Source organism: Juglans regia, chromosome 11, assembly GCF_001411555.2.
Source record: "Juglans regia cultivar Chandler chromosome 11, Walnut 2.0, whole genome shotgun sequence".
In the NCBI taxonomy this organism is placed as follows: domain Eukaryota; kingdom Viridiplantae; phylum Streptophyta; class Magnoliopsida; order Fagales; family Juglandaceae; genus Juglans; species Juglans regia.
In genome coordinates, this window is record NC_049911.1 from 35564193 (window position 1) to 35584828 (window position 20636).

The 20636-nt window shown below is 38.2% G+C and overlaps 4 protein-coding genes across 7 annotated transcripts; 3 read left to right on the top strand and 1 right to left on the bottom strand.

Annotated features, from left to right (window-relative positions):
* Positions 1 to 466: 466 nt before the first annotated feature.
* Positions 467 to 3368, top strand: LOC109001802 (3-ketoacyl-CoA synthase 11-like). Its single transcript, XM_018979232.2, has 2 exons — positions 467 to 620; positions 850 to 3368. Exon 2 carries the CDS (start codon positions 1217 to 1219, stop codon positions 2765 to 2767), a length of 1551 nt encoding a protein of 516 aa, XP_018834777.1. The 5' UTR covers positions 467 to 620; positions 850 to 1216; the 3' UTR covers positions 2768 to 3368.
* Positions 3286 to 5184, bottom strand: LOC109001805 (probable histone H2A variant 3). The gene is made up of 2 exons (XM_018979234.2): positions 4926 to 5184; positions 3286 to 3920 (listed from the first exon to the last, which is right to left on the bottom strand). Exons 1-2 carry the CDS (start codon positions 5025 to 5027, stop codon positions 3624 to 3626), a joined length of 399 nt encoding a protein of 132 aa, XP_018834779.1. The 5' UTR covers positions 5028 to 5184; the 3' UTR covers positions 3286 to 3623.
* Positions 5185 to 5481: 297 nt separating this feature from the next.
* Positions 5482 to 11163, top strand: LOC109001801 (probable 1-deoxy-D-xylulose-5-phosphate synthase, chloroplastic). 2 transcript variants are annotated; one of them, XM_018979230.2, is made up of 10 exons: positions 5482 to 5993; positions 6193 to 6312; positions 6408 to 6572; positions 6831 to 6981; positions 7219 to 7487; positions 8343 to 8625; positions 8912 to 9204; positions 9398 to 9676; positions 9895 to 10179; positions 10738 to 11163. In XM_018979230.2, the coding sequence occupies exons 1-10, from the start codon at positions 5826 to 5828 to the stop codon at positions 10885 to 10887; spliced, it is 2163 nt and encodes a 720-aa protein (XP_018834775.1). In that variant the 5' UTR covers positions 5482 to 5825; the 3' UTR covers positions 10888 to 11163. The 2 variants fall into 2 exon arrangements, with proteins under 2 accessions (XP_018834775.1, XP_018834776.1); XM_018979231.2 differs by lacking the exons at positions 6193 to 6312; positions 6408 to 6572.
* A 1977-nt stretch (positions 11164 to 13140) lies between these two features.
* LOC109001806 (probable boron transporter 7) lies at positions 13141 to 18318 on the top strand. Of its 3 annotated transcripts, none has more exons than XM_018979236.2 (14): positions 13141 to 13407; positions 14222 to 14340; positions 14443 to 14525; positions 14654 to 14846; positions 14952 to 15090; positions 15167 to 15332; positions 15435 to 15601; positions 15919 to 15993; positions 16107 to 16202; positions 16295 to 16411; positions 16524 to 16831; positions 17077 to 17356; positions 17460 to 17609; positions 17691 to 18318. In XM_018979236.2, the coding sequence occupies exons 2-13, from the start codon at positions 14225 to 14227 to the stop codon at positions 17607 to 17609; spliced, it is 1890 nt and encodes a 629-aa protein (XP_018834781.1). In that variant the 5' UTR covers positions 13141 to 13407; positions 14222 to 14224; the 3' UTR covers positions 17691 to 18318. The 3 variants fall into 3 exon arrangements, with proteins under 3 accessions (XP_018834781.1, XP_018834780.1, XP_035551279.1); XM_018979235.2 differs by having other exon boundaries at positions 15820 to 15993; positions 17691 to 18317; XM_035695386.1 differs by having other exon boundaries at positions 14235 to 14340; positions 15820 to 15993; positions 17691 to 18317.
* Positions 18319 to 20636: the final 2318 nt, after the last annotated feature.

Sequence of the window (20636 nt, forward strand, 5' to 3'; positions counted from 1 at the left end):
TTTCAAGTCATGTGTAGAACATATCATTTACATAATTTAAATTTTAAAATTTGATTAATCTATTTTTCAAATTATATAATGTGTTATTCATACCTACTTAGATTTTTTTTCTAAACTTAAACTACAAACAATTTAATAAAAGAAATTAAATGAATGATAAATGATAGTTGCAGTTGTGAGTGTGTAAGTACTGTGTAATCATTTTAAAAAATGTGAATGAATATGATATACATATGAAAAAAAAATTAAAATTTTAATAATAAATTTTACTATTTTTTAAAGTGACTGTACGATATTTATACATTCTACGATTATATGTAACATTTCTTTAGATGAATTGACTTAACATGGAAAAAAGTGAGAGTTTATGAATGTAAATTAAACGGAGACCTGTAGTTTCGGTCCAGTTCCTGTGTGTCAAGAACCGAGAGGAACCTTTGAACAAACTGCACCGGAGACGACGCATTTGAAACGGAGCATGTTACATAAATATGAAGTCTAGCATAGCACAGTGCACACCGCCACACTCAGAAGACCTCTCTCTCTCTTTCTCTCTCTCTCTCTATCTAGTCTCTACACCACCATACTCAGAAGGTCTCTGCTCAGATATCACATTCAAGGTAAGGTTTTTTTCATTTGGGCGGGCCTCTTGCATTGTTTGAAGAATCTCTCTTCTGCATTCTTCAAGCAATGGTTTAATCTCATTTTCTTTCTCTTCTTGCTCTCTTCGTTAAAGAAACTTTAGTTCGATCCCATCCTGTAAATGTGGCATCCAAAACTTTTATAAATATCTTTAAAAGTGGAGTCTTTTGCATCAATATCATTGTGTTCGTTTTTCTCTTTTTACAGGGATAAGTTGGGTTCTTTGAGCAGCATTCCCCGATTATTTGTTTTGGAAGGTCTCATTGGGGTTCATAAAGCCTTCTCGGTATACCCTTTCCAAATACATTTAGATTTTGTTTAATCGGAAATCTGAGAAACTCCAACCCAACCTACCAACCTAAAATCTATTTTATTAATTACCCAGTCATACATTCTGATTTCCTCAGCAAATGAGCTTTACGTGACCAAAAATTCACAGAACTTTTGCTCCAAGGGAAAAGGGGTTCATGCTCTTTTTCTCCACTTTCCATTTGGATCTCCGGAAAGTCGTTAGATTTTTTCAACTGTTACTGTTCCTTTCCTGTTAGTCTATATTCAAACTTTTACCAAAAAAATGTCGGAGACATATCCAAATTCAAATCCAAACAAGCCGTTGATTCAACAGTCAACATATTCGCGAATGCTTCCGGATTTCAAACAATCCGTGAAGCTGAAATATGTGAAACTTGGCTACCACTACCTCGTAACCCATGGAGTGTACCTGTTTGTATCGCCTCTCGTTGTTGTGGTTGTAGCACAGCTCTCTACATTTTCACTCCAAGGTCTTTATGAGCTTTGGGACCATCTCCGCTACAATCTCATATACGTCATTCTATGCTCAACTCTCCTCGTCTTCTTATCCACCCTTTATTTCCTCACTCGTCCCCGCCCTGTTTACCTTGTTGATTTCTCGTGCTATAAGCCTGAGGATGCCCGGAAATGCACTAGGCAGATATTCATGGATCGGTCCTGTTTAACGAGGACATTCACTGAGGAAAACCTCGAGTTCCAAAGGAAGATTCTTGAGAGGTCGGGTCTTGGGGAGTCGACATATCTCCCTGAAGCAGTTTTGAAGGTTCCTCCTAATCCGTCAATGGTGGAGGCGCGGAGAGAAGCTGAGGCGGTGATGTTTGGTGCCCTCGATCAGCTTTTTGAGAAGACATGTCTGAAACCAAAAGATATTGGGATCTTGATTGTGAATTGTAGCTTGTTTAATCCAACTCCATCACTGTCTGCAATGGTTATTAACCATTATAAGCTTCGAGGGAATATTGTTAGCTATAATCTGGGTGGGATGGGTTGTAGTGCTGGTTTGATCTCAATTGATCTTGCTAAAGATCTTCTACAAGTTCATCCCAATTCATATGCTTTGGTGATTAGCATGGAGAACATCACTCTGAATTGGTATTTCGGGAATGATAGATCCATGCTTGTTTCAAATTGCTTGTTTAGAATGGGAGGAGCTGCAATATTGCTTTCGAACAAGAGGTCTGATAGACTTCGGTCCAAGTATCAATTGGTTCATACAGTTCGAACCCACAAAGGTGCTGATGATAAGTGCTTTTCTTGTGTTACTCAACAAGAGGATCCCACTGGGAAGATTGGAGTTTCTTTATCTAAGGATCTAATGGCAGTTGCTGGGAATGCTTTGAAGACTAACATCACTACGTTGGCCCCTCTTGTGTTGCCAATGTCTGAACAATTACTCTTCTTTGCCACATTGGTTGGGAGAAAACTTTTCAAGATGAAGGTGAAGCCTTATATCCCAGATTTCAAACTGGCTTTTGAGCATTTCTGCATTCATGCTGGAGGAAGAGCTGTGCTGGATGAGTTGGAGAAGAATTTGCAGCTTTCAGATTGGCATATGGAACCTTCAAGGATGACACTTTATCGTTTTGGCAACACCTCCAGCAGCTCTCTTTGGTATGAATTGGCTTATACAGAATCCAAGGGGAGGGTGAAGAGAGGAGACAGAATATGGCAGATTGCATTTGGGTCTGGGTTCAAATGTAACAGTGCAGTTTGGAAGGCTCTACGGAGTGTGAACCCAGTGAAGGAGAAGAACCCATGGATGGAAGAGATCCACCAGTTTCCGGTGAACGTTCCTAATGTCTCAGCCATTTGATTTCAAGTGCTTGTTTTCCTTTGTGGCAGTATGATGGTGACAGCCCTCTTGCTCGTTGCTCTGTAAAACCTTTTTGTTCTGTTTCACGGGGTTTCTGGGATATGGTGAATTTATGGTGGAAATATGCTAGGAATGGTGGTGAATTTTCCTTTTCTAAGGAGAGGGATATGGTGATTTCTATTTGGTTGGGGTTAACTGTTACTGTTTGTTATGATATTAAGAAGGTCAGTCTTTTTTCTTTTCCTTGGCTGAGAATGCCGGTGTCTGATTTGCTGTGATCCCAGATCTGGGTCCATTTCGTTCTAGTCCGAAACTGGGGTTTTGAATTGTGACCGTCTGGCTATTTTATCAGGCAAGTGTTTCGAGATAGAACCAGGCTAGGAGAAGGTTGTTTTCTTCACATTGACTCTGAAAGTCTGATGGCATTAGGATCGATCATTATTGAATGGAATGTGGCTCAAACTATTCTTCTTCATTTGGATACGTTAAATGGCTGTCATGATCTTTTTCATCAGATAGAACAGCAAGCTTCCATTTATATTCATATTTCGATCTTACAGCACTGTAATCTTCCACGACAAAGTATACGAGCACGCATATACAAATACATGTCCAGAGAAGCGAATCGATGATCAAGATATAACCTACCTAAAATGTATATATATGTATATGTATATATTCGGACTGCATTACTATTACACAACCATGCAAAATGTCCCTCAACCACTACACTTCAGAGGGGGATATCCTCTGTTTACTGGAGAAGAAACCTCAAGGATTAATAAGATGTCACAAAATGGAAACAGCAATCTCATTCTACCAAAGTTAGTTAACAATATACGAATCCATCATTATTTCAATCCTTGGAGGACTTGTTGATGAGTGATTTGTGAATGTGAGGAATCACGCCACCTCCAGCTATTGTTCCTTTGATGAGTGTATCAAGTTCTTCGTCACCGCGAATTGCAAGCTGCAGATGCCTAGGCGTTATGCGCTTAACCTTCAGATCTTTACTTGCATTACCTGCCAGCTCCAAAACTTCAGCAGTCAGATATTCCAAGATAGCAGCAGAGTATACGGCAGCCGTTGCACCAACTCTTCCATGGGCTGTGGCCCTTGTCTTGAGGAGCCGGTGAATTCGACCAACCGGGAACTGCATGGTCAGATGTATAAGGTCGAGTCTATGGTGATTACTAGCACAATGTATATAGATTTCTTCCTCTCTCTTTTTCCCCCTTTCGGTGATTACAAGAGATAAACTTAACATTAAGGATAAACTTAACAAACTTAATGTAATTAAATAAAAAACATGTAACACAAAAATCGTCCATTTATTATGGATAACATCCATCAATTTTTGGTTCAATCAGGAAAGAACCAAACCCTCCAAAACACCTAGGGCCATCCAAGAATTGTACATTTCAGACCTAGCAGAACATAGAACTGACAAAATTTAGTTCTGAAGAATCAGATTTATCTACCCCTCGGCTAGCACATAACCCTGCGGCACCTCCAGATTCTTGTAATGTTTATGTGGCCAGCAATCAACAATATCTAGCCAAGGATGGGGCATATTAAGCAAATTGGTTTCATATCAACGGCAGGAAGCACAGAGTCCAAACTGCCACTTACATTGATGCCTAGAATCACACGGAATGATGTTTCAAGTGGCAGATAGAGATTAGATGTGAAGTTTTAGACAGAATTAAGTGAGAAGCTAGGCTCTTAGGTAATGAGAGACCTTATATTTAGAACAATATGATTACGAAAAATCGAATGGTTATTTCAATTTGCTTTCATATTCTTTCTCCAAAAGGTTATCGGCAGTCACATAAATTGTATTAAAAAAGAAAAAGAAGAAGAATCTTACAAAACATGAAGCAACTATGATCCATAAACCGGAGTCCAGATTAAAGCCCATTAATGAACAAGAACGAAAAGAATTAAGAAGAAACCACCGGACAATTCAAATATACAGATCATCCGTATTAAGGTAAAAATCCGATCTTGGAAACTGAAACCCAGATACCCAAAACCCGGAAATGAAAACCCATCAACCAAAAACCACTAATAAACGAGAAAGAATGGCACAAAACGGATTATAATTGAGAGAGAGAGAGAGAGAGAGAGAGAGAGAGAGAGAGAGAGGGAGAGGGACCTGAAGACCGGCCCGAGAGGAGCGAGTGGTAGACTTCTTCTTGTCCTTGTTTAGGGCAGGGGTTTTGCCCATTATCAAACCCTTTGCGCCTTTCCCCGACATTCTTTCCGCTCTTCAATTACCAACCGGCGACAGATAGATCGACCTCCTCTGCGTGAAAGATTTCGGAGACAAGGAAAAAGAGTACGAAAAGGTTGGAGACTGGAGTTGGAGGTCGGTAGCGTTAAAAACAAAAAAACAAAAAACAAAAAACAAAAATAATAAAAAATATATATATTATATATTAGAAACGTAGTTTGGGCCTTATTTTAAATGGGCCTACTCGTACCATCTTCGAGTTTATCCTTTCTCTTTTTTGAAAAGAAAAGAATATGAATATTGCCATGCTGGCCCAAGCCCGTTCATCATTGATCAATGATTACCTTTCTTCTGGGTTGAAACGAAAAAAAAAGGAATACTACTCTGAAGTTGTAAAAAGCAGGCCGATTAAAGGCCCAACATTTAAATGTTAGGAAGTCCAAAACAGAAAACTTATTTTTGTATTGTGATGTTTCTTTCCTCGTCCCGTCGGAGAAAGATGCTCTTCGCTCTGCAAAGATTATGCTTTATTTGTCTCCTCTGTAGACTGTAACTCTCGCTCAAATTATTCTGCCATCTAGTTTATTCTCAGCCGTTTACGATCGAGAACATATCCTGTGGCTTTTCCTGTGTCGCATCTTTCCATTTTCAAACTTTCTGGACCCTCAAAATCCTGAAAATTTTCACATTGGCACTCTTTCATTTTTTCGCGTGTACACCTTTTTATACTTTCTTTGGGTTATATTCCTGCAAGTGAGGTTTCAAGTTGCGCTTTCTATTGAAATTGATCGGTTTGGGAGGGTTGGGTCTTTGTTTTCCAAGATGGGTACTGCCTCTGCTGGGTGTCCGTTTGGAATTACTTCTCATTCCTATAAAAAAACTAGCGCTTTGCCTCACAGGATGGACTGCGCAAGCTCTGGTTTCCCTCTTAATGTCCAAGTCTCGAGAATTAATATCTATCCTAGTTCCGGTTCCTCCATTACTTCCAAGGTATGCCGAACTTTCCTCCCACTTCTCTTGTTTATATGCTACAAGCCTCTGTTTGGTTGCCGAGATACTTAATAGAAGAAGGAAAACATAATCGTGAGCATCCTATGTCTTTGTTATTCTCTTCTTTCGAGGAATGTGGTGGTGGCAGAAGATGCTAAAGGCGCAAGTGTAAACCTGTGACTGATCTTTCTTGATGCAGGGAGTTGTCAGTCGATTGGGGTCTTTACCTGATACTGATGATTTCTTTTGGGAGAAAGTCCCAACACCCATACTTGATGTAGTTGAAAACCCAATCCACTTGAAGAATTTGTCTCCTAAGGTAGTTTAGAAGCATTGACACTCTTTTCCTTTTTTTTTTTTTTTTTGAACTTGCAAGCTCACACTTCTATACTCACTCAAGAGTGGTATTTGTAGGAACTGAAACAATTATCAGATGAAATTCGTTTGGAACTATCTTCTATAATGTCAAAAGCGCAAAAATCATTTAAATCCAGTTTGTCGGTGGTGGAGCTGACAGTTGCAATACACCATGTTTTCAATGCACCAGTTGATAAGATACTGTGGGATGACGGGGACCAAGTAAGATCATAATCCATTCCTTTCTTAGAATGGGATTGCTTCGTTGTGGGAGAGAGGGGGGTGGGGGTTGTGGTGGTGGTTGGGGAGCGCCCGGGAAGGGGAGGGGGGTACTGATTATAGCTCATCTATTATATTTATCTCATGGGATGTGTAACATAGCAAAATGCTGTGATGAAGGAGAGCAATAGAACTTGTGGGCTTGTTTATAAATGAAAATCTGGCGTATAGTTATGCCTATGCATTTTCTTTTGTTGGCAGACATATGTGCACAAGATTCTTACAGGAAGGCGGACGCTCATGCACACAGTGCGAGAAAAGAATGGGCTTTCTGGTTTTACATCTCGATTTGAGAGTGATTACGATCCTTTTGGTGCGGGTCATGGCTGCAACAGCATTTCTGCTGGGCTTGGTAGTATTTACCTTTCATTCATATATATTTTGACTTGTTACTCAACCACTTTAAAATGTTTGTTTTGTTTTCAGCCTTTGCTTGCTTTTCATACACTCATCTGCACGCATTTATCTAGTAATTATATTTCTTTTTGGATATCTATTTTTATGTTAGTTGGTTAGTTTATCAATGCGACTTTTGAAGGTTTGGCTCCCTTGGCTTTAACTTATTGACACCCAATTATCTTCACTTCAGGTATGGCAATTGCTAGGGATATTAAAGGGAAACGGGAGCGTATAGTTGCTGTCATCAGCAATGAGACAACCATGGCAGGTCAGGTCTATGAGGCAATGAGTAATGTGGGCTATCTGGACTCAAATATGGTGGTGATTTTAAATGACAGCCGTCACTCTCTACACCCAAAGACTGAAGAGGGTCCCAAGACATCCATTAATGCTCTATCCAGTACTCTAAGTAGGCTCCAGTCAAGTAAATCCTTCCGGAAGTTTAGAGAAGTTGCTAAGGTTTTTCTCTGGTTTTCTTATTAATTGACTAAACCCGTGGAGGATGTACATCAACACTTTTCTCACTAAATTTACCACCCAAAAAATGTTTTCAATAAATTCTACAGTTGTCTTTTCTTCTAGTCACTTAGACGTAGGGGCGACACAGCTGGTGGTACCCCCTCCCTACCCTCTCTTTCCCCAACAAGAGGGGAATATGAAAAATCATTTTACCGGGTTTGATCGGAGGTCTCCAGGCACAATCCCACGAGACTCATTTAGCTTAAGCTAACTTACACTTGTTCATGGTACCTTGCTTGGTCTCTAATGTATACTATGGAGCTTTTGGTCTCTCATTATGTGCCCTGTGTACTTGGGAAACACCTTTTTTTATCATTAATAAAATTTATAAAAATAAATGTGTATAATGGAGCTTTTGATGTTTCAATATTGCATATGCTCCTGGGCCTGGTGTCTTATGCTATTCCAGCCCTTTGGCATAATTTTTTCTCTGGTAGCAGATGTTGGATCTTCAGTAAATAGACTGTTCACAGGCATATAGTACCTTGTCGACAAATTACATATTGTGTCTGTGGTTGGAGTCTGAGGGCACATTGGGAAATTTTTATAAATTCTAGAAAAACTTATGTCAATCTTAGTATGAGGGAATAATTTGAGTAGTTGTAAAATTATAGGGGATGCATTTTGAGGCCTTCTGGTTGGATATGCTTAAAGAAAAGTCAACTTTATTGTTTGGCTTTTGGGCACTTGAAATTTCTATTGCAATATTTAGGTAAATTATAATAGATGTCTTGAGTTGAAATAATCTCTATATGGATCCTATTTACAATAAAACTAACATTTGTTTCTGGTCAGGGTGTTACTAAAAGGATTGGTAGGGGTATGCATGAGTTGGCGGCCAAAGTTGATGAGTATGCACGTGGTATGATTGGTCCACTGGGATCAACTCTTTTTGAAGAGCTTGGATTGTATTACATAGGCCCCGTTGATGGGCATAATATTGAAGACCTGATTTGTGTTCTGCAAGAAGTAGCATCTCTGGATTCAATGGGTCCTGTGTTGGTTCATGTGATAACAGAGGAAAATCAGGGACCAGAAAATAATCAGAAGACTGAAATTTCGGGCAAGAAACTTGAAGGCAGGTTCAATTATCTCTATTTTCCTCCTTTTTTTTTTTAGTTCCATAATCTTTTTGTTTTTGATTTCTGCTGTAAGTCATGAGAGTCATGAATCCTTTGTGGTAAGTAATAGCTGACTTTGGTTTTCTTTTCCTGAGCTTTTTCTCGGCTATGCACAGCAGAGTGTGGCTCTTTATGCTATCACTTTCTTGGCATGACTGTTTCTTTATGAAATAACTATTTCTTTATATTCATCTTCAGTTAGATTCAACATTTTGATGGTTTTCCCCTTCTTACACTTTGCAGATTTAAGTAATTTTGGTTCATTACCGTCTAGGATCCACTCATTGACATACAGTGATTGCTTTGTGGAGGCTTTAGTTTTCGAGGCAGAGAAGGATAAAGATATCGTGACAGTTCATGCAGGAATGCAAATTGAACCATCACTTCAATTATTTCAGGAAAAATTTCCTGACAAGTTTTTTGACGTGGGAATTGCTGAGCAACATGCAGTTACATTTTCTGCTGGTTTGTCTTGTGGTGGATTGAAGCCATTTTGCATAATCCCTTCCACCTTTCTGCAAAGAGCTTATGATCAGGTCCTCTCTCTGTCCATCTCTCTCTACAGTCTACAGTTTATCATGTGTTCCACTTGTTTTTCATAGTACTTCTTCTTGGGAAAAGATTTCACCGAAAATGAATTTTCTTCCTACACTATACCATTTGGGCGTTTGACTTGAATAATGAAATTCTAAGAATTTCCTGAAGCGTTTTTCCTTATTTGCCATTCAGGTGATCCATGATGTAGATCGGCAGAGAATTCCAGTGCGTTTCGTCATTACTAGTGCAGGACTTGTGGGGTCTGATGGCCCCTTGCAGTGTGGGGCATTCGATATAACATTAATGTCATGCTTGCCAAACATGATAGTAATGGCACCATCCGATGAGGATGAGCTTGTCCACATGGTGGCCACAGCAGCCCAAATTAATGATCGACCTATTTGCTTCAGATATCCTAGGGGTGCAATTTTAGGAGTAGACTACTCTATATGCAGTGGAATTCCCATTGAGGTAATCCCTTGGCACCTCAGAGATTTTGCTTATATTTACTTTGAAAACTTCTCAAACTATTATTGCTTCGCAAAGGTGCGGGGTTAGGGCTAGTTACTTGTAGTTTCTCAAAAGTTAAAGCTAGTTACACGCTATTATTATTCTTCTTTGTTTTCTTAAGGTGTGAAAATCTCAACTTCTTGATGCCTTGTGTTTGCCCACAATGTCTTCTGAATCAGATTGGAAAAGGGAGAGTTCTTGCTGAGGGTAAAGATGTTGCTTTGCTTGGCTATGGGGCAATGGTTCAGAATTGTCTGAGGGCTCGCTCCCTTCTCTCAAAGCTTGGCCTTGAGGTAACAGTGGCAGATGCAAGGTTCTGTAAGCCCCTAGATATCAAGCTTCTGAGGCATCTGTGTGAAAATCACGCATTTCTGATCACTGTTGAGGAAGGCTCTATTGGGGGATTTGGATCCCATGTTGCACAGTTTCTCACACTTGATGGACAACTCGATGGAAGAATTAAGGTAACAATTTCATTAGACATATAGAAGATAATTAGTTCATTTTCCTGCTGAGAGAGAAAGAAGTTGGGAATTTGGTTATATCTTACTTGGATTTTGTTTTGATCGATCTAAAGATATAAATGGGGGTAGAGGGAGGCAGGGGCGGGGGGTCATCTCAACAAGCTGGGTGTGAAACCTAGAGGAGGTTTAACAAGAACAGAGTAAAGTACATATGACCTACGTAATTGAAGTACACACTATAAATATGACATTATTTTTTCACCCACAAAAGCATGCATGGAAATTTTTATCTTTAGTAACTAAACTAGTTTTTTAATTTTATTTGCAGTTATGCGTTGGCATAAATATTAGAAATTACATGCGAACATTTTTTTATGCATGCATTAATTTGTGGGTAGTTACTTCCTTTTTGTGGTTTTCAATATGCATCATGAGTTCAATGCAATATAAATATGCCTGATGCAAAGCCAAGAATTTCTTTTTTAAAATTAGTTATTAGCCATTATCATCCAAGGCCTAATTTGTTTTCGGTGAAATTTTCTGGATCAACTTTTCAAGTGGCGTCCAATTGTTCTACCAGACAACTACATAGAACATGCATCAGCAGATGAACAGCTTGCTCTTGCTGGGTTGACTGGTCATCACATAGCTGCAACAGCATTGAGTTTGCTTGGCCGCAATCGTGAAGCCCTCCTCTTGATGTGCTAGAAAGCTCTACTTTGCTTATCCTTGTTGGAATACTATGATAGATTGAAGAACGGGAAGCAGAAGAAAGGGAAAGATGCTAATTTATTACTAATCAAACAAGAGAAGAAAGGAAAAGATGTATTGAAGCTCAATACAGCATTGTCTCTACCAAGTTTTAGTTACTGGTTCTAGTAATCTGTGTCTCTCTTTCAAATTCTTTGTATGTATCACAGCAAGCATCAAGTAGATGGTAATTGTATAGTACTGATGCCATTACGGAATTAAACTTGGATGATACAAGCTACAAGTCGATTCATTCATAAACATGAGACCTCGAAGCCTCGATCGCTCAATGCACTCGTTTTAGACAAATTTCTGGGCAAAATCAATTGGAGGGAGTTGGGAGCTTCACGAATAGGCCAGAACAAAACCTTACTGTTTTTTACAAATGCAGAACAAACATGTTTGATCCTCCTACACGTGGAATGGAAGAACTTGTTCATGAAAAATGCGAAGGTCGGTGTTGTGGTGCATGAACTCAAACAAACACGTGTTAAAGGGTAATTATGGCCAACTCGATCGGTGGCGGGTTGTGGTACCAGCAGAAATGGGAAGAAGATCTGGGTGAACATGGAGCGGGTCCCATTAACATAAGCTTTCCCTGTCTGCGTGCTAAACGTGCGTGGATGCGAATGAGTGAGTTCCAACATTGGTGTAGATAACAAATTAGTCAGCAGTCAGTCCCTGTTGTCAGTACAAGTAGTCAAAGTGGCCGTGGTCTTTACGCGCTTCGGCGGCTGTCCAGTCCATCTACTCTACCAAAGATACGCGGAAACACACGGTGATTATATTATGAAAAATGATATTTATAATTGTGAGAATGTATCATATAATTATTTTATAAAAAATAAATAAATATAAAATTTATATAAAAAAAATTTAATTTTTTAATAATAAATTTAATTTTTTTTTAAACGAACCGTATAATATTTATATATTTTATGAATATATAATGCATTACTCTTATATCTTATATTATAAGGGGTCTCACGTGAAATTAGGAAAGACATGTACGATTTCTGGCGGTTGTCCTCGTACTCGACTGCAGAAGACGAGCATCCATAATTTTTCACCAAAATGTTTTAAAAGATGAAGGTGAGGATTGGATACTTACCCTTTTGTATACTGAATTGAGTTGAAATAAATTAATTTTTTTTATAAATAATAATGAATTAAAATGATGAAAAAAATTTTATAAGACTTATTTAAAATGTGTTTAAATATTAAGATGAATTTAAATATATTTATAAAAAATTAAAAAAAATTATGAGTATCCGAATATAAAGAAGTGTTGAGTTAAAAAATATTGTAAGTCATGCGTGTAAAGAGGTATTGAGTTAAAAAATATTGTGAGTTCTGCATGTAAATAGATATTAAGTTGAGATGATTTTAATGATTTGAGAATTGAGTGTTTGAATGTTAAACTCAGCTTAAAATTAGACTGAATTAAGTTAATCTTAGTTCAATCCAAGTTTCAAACGGTTACTTAAGATGAGATAAAATAAGTTGATATGAAAGTTAGAAGTTGAATAAACTATTGTTAAAAAATATATTTTTTAATATATTATTATTTTAGAATTTATAGTTAAATTGTTTATTATATTTTGTGTGAGAATTTAAGAAATTTATAATGATTAGATAAAATGAGTTGATATCAACTCTGAATCCAAACATAATAATAAATAATATCCATAATTAACGGGAATCTCAACTTAAATAGAGCTCATGTTTATTTCTTTTCAAATTTTAGAAGATAATTTAGATTCGCAAGTGTTGAATCATAAAAAAATTTCTTAAAAATAAATTCAAAACTTTACATGATAAGTTAAATTTATTTTATGATAAAAATAAATTTACAATTTAACAAAATCGAGTGAATTTATTTTTAATAGCAAAATTTATCTATTATAAATGCTTCGAATATAACATAATTTAACTATTCTCACGAGTTACGAAGGAGGAAGGTGAGAACGTGCAATATTTCTAATAATAATTAGATCTAGAAGCGACAATGTCAAAATATAAGCAGAAATTTGCTAAATAAGTAATATTGGCTCGCGACATTCCAGTTGCTAGCAAGGAGACGAACAGACAAATTTACGTACGCGCCATTGGAGCCATGCATTGCAACAAAGAACCCCGCCGACGTGGTGTCCGAATCATATATAGCCACGTTATCAATCCCATCTTGCAGCACCCACGTCTAGACTCAACCCCACCCCCGTCTCGACTCCTACAAATCCTGCCTTCTCTGTTTCGGACTCTCCCACCCGTTCCCTTTCACTCCGCGTTTCTCGCATCCAGAGACAGAGGGGAGAGAGAGAGAGAGATAGAGAGAGGGAGAGGTTGAGAGACAAAGAAAAAGAAAGAGAGAGAGGGGGAGAGACAGAGAGACGGATTACCCTTACGGCTCACCCCCACCGGAATCTGACTCTCCGGCGGCGGGATTTTCCTACATTTTCTTTCTTTCTATCTTTCCAGGTTTGTATATTAGTTTTGCATTGAATCGGAAAATGTACTCATTCTTTTTTCTGTTCCTTCTTCTCTCTTTCTTCCCTTGCAAAGCTCCGCTACATATGATTTTCTGGCTATTTTACTTTTTATTTTTAATTGACTGTACGATTATTAGGACTTTGTTCTTGTACGAACGTGAAAGTATTTACGTGCATGGGGATCCGCATGATGTATTTTTCGTTAAATATCGGGTGGATTTCATAAAATACCATGGGAAAACAGAGTTTTACGTCATTCAATGCTTTATTCGGCAAGAGAATCGTATCAATGCCACATTTCTTAAATAAATCATGGTTTTTCTCCTCTGAATCTAAAACAAAAGAAAATATTGGGATTTGATTTTGTTTTCCTCCGCAATGTCTCTTCTTTTTTATTGGTTACTCAACAACGGATCAGTGTATTGAGGCTCTTCATCTATGGAAATGTGGAACTCATGGATTTATTTCTCTCTTTTTTTCTACCGTTCTCAGAGTTCACGCAGTTTAATCTCCTTTTTTTTCAGATTTATGAGTTTTTCTTTCTTTTCTTCTTTTTTCCAAGGGATCGAGGTATGAATGTTTTTTTTTTCTTTGTTTTCTTCACGTTTGGATCCACGAAAATCTCGCAGTATGCTGGTTTATGTATATAATGCTTTTCTTCCCCTTAAATAGCAACTCATCCAACTTGGTGAAATTCACTGATTTAATTTATATAGCCTTATAATGTGCTGTGATAAATGGATTGCTAGCATCTTTGCATTTGTTCAATGTAACGCACCAGTTGATGAATCTAAATTCCACAGTCTATGGCATCAGAAATGGAAAACGTCAGAACTCCATTCAACGGGATAATTAAAGATATCAAAGGAAGGGCTGTATGCTATAAAGAAGATTGGATTTGTGCACTTTGCCCAGGCATCAGGTATAATCCCCTTTTTTCTGGGACAAATAACACGATGGGAATTGCATTTTCTTCTTCTGGCGTCTCATAATTTTCATCGATCAATCATTTAATCAATGTCAGGATATTGGCACCAACTGCCTACATCTTCTTCGCTTCTGCTCTCCCCGTTATTGCCTTTGGGGAGCAACTGAGTAGAGAAACAGGTATTACTTTTTTCTCTCATTACCACGAAAATTTTAAACAGGTAGAGGTTACTTTTAATGCAAAGTGTCTAAATATTTCCTGGTCTTTTCATGAATTTGAGCCCCAGCTTATGCTTGTTTTATGTCAGATGGAAGCTTAAGCGCAGTGGAAACATTAGCTTCTACTGCTATTTGTGGAATCATCCACTCAATTTTTGGGGGACAGCCTTTATTGATTTTAGGAGTTGCAGAACCCACAGTTATAATGTACACTTATTTGTACAACTTCAGCAAAGGACGGCCTGGGTTGGGGAGCAAGCTGTTTTTAGCTTGGGCTGGGTGGTATGGGATTCTTTGTCAACTTTATCTGGATTGTTCAATGTTTTAATAGAATTCTGAATAGGCATATATGGTTCGTATCTTTAAGAGGGTACCTATATTATACAGGGTTTGCATCTGGACGGGCCTCCTGTTGCTTTTTCTTGCGGTATTTAATGCATGTACCATCATTACTAAATTTACGAGGATAGCAGGAGAACTTTTTAGCATGCTGATTGCTGTTCTTTTTATGCAAGAAGCTGTTAAGGTATTGACTGATTTTTACTGGAAAAAAAAAAGTTGTAGATTTTGTTAAAGCGGATACTAAATTTGACAATTCACAGGGAGTGATCAGTGAATTCAGTGTTCCCAAATCTGAAGATCGGGCATTAGAAAAATATCAATTCCAATGGTTGTATACAAATGGGTTGCTTGCCATCATTTTCTCTTCTGGTCTACTTTTCACTGCATGTAAGAGCAGGAGAGCAAGATCATGGTTCTATGGCACAGGTAAATGAAATGAAATGAAATTCAGTTGCTTCTTCAATTTACAGAAGTTTGTCTGAATTAGATCTAGTTCTCCTTTTTACTATCTTACGATCTTGGATTCAGGGTGGCTCCGAGGTTTCATTGCAGACTATGGGGTTCCCCTGATGGTCATGTTGTGGTCAGCATTGTCTTATGCTGTACCAGGAGAAGTTCCGGATGGAGTTCCTAGGAGGCTCTTTTGTCCACTTCCCTGGGAATCTGCATCATTGTACCATTGGACAGTAATCAAGGTACTAAAAATTCTGATGAATAATTTGTTTATATAGGTACGTACGAAATTATCTTTAAATTGCCTTCTAGAACTTCAAGGCAAGGAGATAGTAATAACCTACCATGTAAAAAAAAAAAACTCACCAACTATACACGGAATTATCTACCATATAAGTTCAAATTTCAGAGTGTCGGTTATACACTGAATTATTTAGTACTTTATTCACTGGAATTTCAGGATATGGGAAAGGTCCCACCGTTGTACATTTTTGCTGCTTTTATTCCGGCCATGATGATAGCAGGCCTATACTTCTTTGACCACAGTGTTTCTTCTCAGATGGCACAACAGAATGAGTTTAATCTCCAAAAACCTTCTGCATACCATTATGATATCTTATTGCTTGGAATAATGGTATGTAGCCGAATAATGGGACATTCTATTTGTTTTTCAATTCCTTACTTTGTAATCTTCTATGGAACTTACATTTGTTTTTATAAGTTGATGTTGAATTTCCACGGTTTCAGACTATCATTTGTGGGTTGCTTGGACTTCCTCCTTCAAATGGAGTCCTCCCGCAGTCCCCCATGCACACCAAAAGTCTGGCAGTTCTCAAGAGGCAGGTAGGCTGGTGTAAATGTCAAGAGATTTCTCTTCATTGGTAAAGCCAAGATCACTCATTAAATTCTTATACGATATGAGCCATGATTTGCAGTTGATTCGAAAGAAGATGGTAAAGCATGCCAAGGAATGTATTAAACAACAAGCAAGCAACTCTGAAATCTATGGAACGATGCAAGCCGTGTTCATAGAAATGGACACAGCTCCAACTGTAAGTGCTAGGCTTATATAATCTTTGCATGCATGCCTGCGTGTGAGAGAGAGAGAGAGAGAGAGAGCTTTTATAGGTTCTGATAGGCATATTCATGTGGATTTTCTTGTAGACCAAAGAGTTGGAGAACTTGAAGGAGGCTGTAATGAAAGCTGATGATGAGGGAGATGCAAAGGGCAAATTTGATCCGGAAAAACACATTGACGCTTATTTGCCTGTCCGGGTTAATGAGCAAAGAGCGAGCAACTTATTGCAGTCTTTGCTCGTGGGCCTATTAATTTGTGCTATCTCGGTAATCAAAAGGATACCTACCTCAGTTCTATGGGGATACTTTGCCTACATGGCCATTGATAGCCTCCCTGGGAATCAGTTCTGGGAAAGGATGTTACTCCTCTTCATCTCCCCGAGACGTCGTTACAAGTAAGTCATGTTCTAAGTGGTACGGAACTTTTGTTAAACTAGACTTTATTGTTTAATCTATTTCATGAAGGAGGCAGTAGGATGTCTCATGGGAATGGCAGGTGCCAATTTCTTGTCCATATCCAATACATGCTGGTTTTTCAGGGAAAGATGACTTATTCCATATCTGCTAAACTGAAGAAAAAAAACTGATTTTAGTTCTTTTGTTGTTAATTCTTTTCTTATGGTGGCATTGTGCTGGGCAGAATCTTGGAAGGCACTCATGCCTCCTATGTGGAGTCCGTGCCATTCAAATCCATCGCTTTATTTACACTCTTCCAATTAGCGTATTTTCTGGTCTGTTTTGGAGTGACGTGGATACCCGTAGCTGGAATATTGTTCCCATTGCCGTTCTTCCTTCTCATAAGCATCAGACAGCGCCTGCTTCCCAAGCTGTTTGACCCTAGCCATCTTAAGGAACTGGATGCTTCTGGGTATGAAGAAATTCCTGGTGCCCCACAGCATAAACGAAGCCACTCAATAACGGTATGCTTATGGTTCCTCCCATTCTGATTTATCTTGCAGACTAGTTTATTAATCCCATTAAAGTTCTTTGTTTACAATTTTCTAACCAATAAGGTCTCTACAGAAGTGTGGGCAGGCAAAAGACTTGCCTGATTCTAGTAGTGAGGAGAGTTCACTAGGATTCCATGATGCGGAGATTTTGGATGAGATGACAACCAATAGAGGGGAGGTCAAGCTTAGAACCGTAAGCTGGAGTGATGAAAGGTTGTTTTAGGTAATATACCAAATGTCTCTTTTGTGTTATTGTAAATATAGTTTCATGCATCTGTAAGTTAGAAAATGGGATTGTTTACAGGTTTACCCAGATGGTGTCCGAATGCAATGAAAGCCTCTATATAGTGTTGGGATATAAACTGTGCTTGTAATAATGAGAGTTGAGCATGGTCCTGTGAAGATGGGGTGAAATGGGAGTCTTCTTCGTGATAGTCGGCTAAGAGGAGATGATATCAGAAATACATAATATCTACACAACCACCAGCAAAAAATACAAAAGCCAAACGAAACAAAAAAGGAAAGATGAGGAAGCAATGGAGAGAAGAAAGCATTTTCATTTTCAGTAGGAAAAAACATTAGAATGTATACAGTGAGCTCCTCATATAGCCCTCCATTCATTTGCCTATTGCTGCTGTACTAGCAAATCATGTGACAAAATGTAGCTAATTTTTTTTTTTTTTTTTTTTATTTCCAAATTTGATTACTAGAATTTTATCAATTTCTTATTGGATTCTATTAGTTGCACACGAGTTTGTACAAAAATTGTTATGCAAAAAATCAGATTAGATGTTGACATTTAAGTAGGACTCCCATCTTTCTTGGCATGGCATTGGTAATTTCAAACCAAGGCCGCTTTTATTTTATTTGTTTTCTCTTCTGGGTAAACTAGGCAGGCTCAAACTCAGAAGAACCAGTGTAAGTCAGAATTATGCAGAAGGCAAAAGAAATGGTAGAAGAAAGAAAGCTAATCATGCAGTTTCTTCATTCTACGTGGAACGATAAAATAAATTATCTTAACGAAAAAAGCACATGGAGAAGGAAGAAGATCGACGAAAATGTTCAATGACAAGATGCTAGGAAGTCTTAAGCCATGTCTTTAACCATGAAAAGTTACATATAACATTACTAACACGCAAGTCTTTATCTTTTTGGAATCAAAAGGAAAACCCACACAAAATGGGGATCAAAGACCTCGGACACCCCTGTTTCTGTTTCCAAGTACAGTGGATTTGATTTTATTAAGTGCGGTAAGTACTTCTTTCGTTTCAGGTCTTTTATCCCACTCTTCAGAGCACCTCATGCCTAATTCCAGGATGGACGAAACTATACTTGCCGCATATCCACTAAAAGAAACTTAAGTTAGTAATAAGGCACATTCATCACCTTCAGAAAAGCATGAAGATTCTAGAGCATTGGAGAATGGTTTTGCCGAATCACATTGTAACAGAGAAAATAAATAGTCTTGCTAGGTGTCACAATATTAGTGGTCATTCAATTCATTCTATACAATATTAGTGTGTAGAAAAGATGTGGGAATACAAATCTGTTCTAAGGAAACTTTTCCTCAAGCACTTGGCGTGCATTTTCTCCTCTGTCTTATCATGGTATCACAAGCCTAACGGATCCGAGTCCTTCATACACACACACACACATATATATATATATATATATATATATATATATATATATATATTTTGTCTCTTCTTCTTTCAGTTTTACACTCATGGCTCCATCAAAATCAAACAATACTTCTAATTCTCCCTCCCTTCTTAACTCTGCTAGTAATTTTGTAAAAATTCAACTCACCATTGAAAACTTTCTCCTTTGGAATTCGCAAATAGTGCCGTTTTTGAAGGGGCATCAAGTCTTCGAACATGTTGATGGTTCTCTTCCCATGCCGCCTGCCACCATTGTTGATCTTCCTAATCCTGCTCATCTTCAATGGCTTCATCAAGATCAGTTGGTCATTTCGGCCATTAACTCTTCCTTATCTGATTCGGTCTTAGCTCAAGTTCTAGATTGTTCTACTGTATCTGAGATCTGGAAAACACTCATTGACCTTTTTGCAGCAAAATCGACCGCTCATCTTACTCACTAAATTTAAATTCGCCACTATAAAAAAGGGATATGACTCAATCACCAACTATTACAACAAAGTGAAAGCTCTTGCGGCTACTTTGAATGCTGTGGGCCATCCCTTAGCTGATTCTGAAATCTCCATCGTTGTTTTAGCTGGTCTTGGCACAGATTATGAGCCTTTGGTCACCTCTCTCGCAACACGACCTGACTCACTCTCTTCAAATCAGATCTACAGCTATCTCTTAAACTATGAGTCTCACCTTTCTCATCAAACCAACACTCTCTTATCTGGTACCTCCATCACGGCCAATACCACTGTCAAAACACCATCATCGGGTAACTCCTTCTTTTCTCGTGGTCGTAATAATTTTTCTCGCAGTCGCGGCTGTGGTCGTCATAATGGTCGTGGAATTCTTCCTGGACCCCGACCTTCCTTCTCTCCTTTTTCCAACAAATCTGTCTGTCAAGTGTGTCAAAAAGGGGGTCATACTGCGGTTACCTGTTACTATCGCTTTGATCAGTGTTATCAATCTCCTCCACCTCAATCACTCTCGGCTAATTATACGGCCATTACTCCAGCTTCATCTAGCATGAATACTTGGTTTCCAGATTCGGCTGCTTCTCATCATTTTACATCTGAATTACAGAACCTTAATTTGGACTCGTCGACTTTATGACTTTAACAAGATTCCTATGCCGAATTGTTCGTAAAACCTTGCATCCCGCATCAAAGCTTTTGAAAGCACCGTCTAATTGCAAATTTAGAACTTTGACAGCAACAATGGTCCTGTCAGAAAGGATCCCTTTGTACACATAGGAAAAACCTCTAGTTCCAAGCAAGTTGCTTTGACAAAAGTTGTTGGTCCCTCGGCGATATCATTCTATTCTCCAACATAGGTACCATACTAGGTGAACTTAGATTCTGCATCTTACTTTTCCGGTGTTTTCTCAGCATATAAACCAATGCTGCAAATATTATTACTGATGAAATAATTGGAAGAATATATTTAAGAACAATTTTGCAAGGTCGAACTCCAAAAATTGAATTTCCACAAAGGCCTTTGTTACCCAAATGATTACCCAAAATTGATTTTGTTATTTGAGAGAAATAATTCTCCCAGATTCCTTGACTGACAATAAGTTTTTGCTTAAATCTAGATAGATGAGC

Excerpts from the sequence above, each read along its gene's own strand:
- LOC109001801 (XM_018979230.2), top strand. The coding sequence starts at position 5,826 with ATGGGTACTGCCTCTGCTGGGTGTCCGTTTGGAATTACTTCTCATTCC. Across the intron at positions 6,982-7,218 it reads CAGCATTTCTGCTGGGCTTG|GTATGGCAATTGCTAGGGAT; the intron begins GTAGTATTTACC and ends TCTTCACTTCAG. Across the intron at positions 7,488-8,342 it reads AGTTTAGAGAAGTTGCTAAG|GGTGTTACTAAAAGGATTGG; the intron begins GTTTTTCTCTGG and ends GTTTCTGGTCAG.
- LOC109001806 (XM_018979235.2), top strand. The coding sequence starts at position 14,225 with ATGGCATCAGAAATGGAAAACGTCAGAACTCCATTCAACGGGATAATT. Across the intron at positions 14,526-14,653 it reads GCAACTGAGTAGAGAAACAG|ATGGAAGCTTAAGCGCAGTG; the intron begins GTATTACTTTTT and ends GTTTTATGTCAG. Across the intron at positions 15,994-16,106 it reads TCTTATTGCTTGGAATAATG|ACTATCATTTGTGGGTTGCT; the intron begins GTATGTAGCCGA and ends CCACGGTTTCAG.
- LOC109001805 (XM_018979234.2), bottom strand. The coding sequence starts at position 5,027 with ATGTCGGGGAAAGGCGCAAAGGGTTTGATAATGGGCAAAACCCCTGCC. Across the intron at positions 3,921-4,925 it reads CCTCTCGGGCCGGTCTTCAG|TTCCCGGTTGGTCGAATTCA; the intron begins GTCCCTCTCCCT and ends CTGACCATGCAG.
- LOC109001802 (XM_018979232.2), top strand. The coding sequence starts at position 1,217 with ATGTCGGAGACATATCCAAATTCAAATCCAAACAAGCCGTTGATTCAA.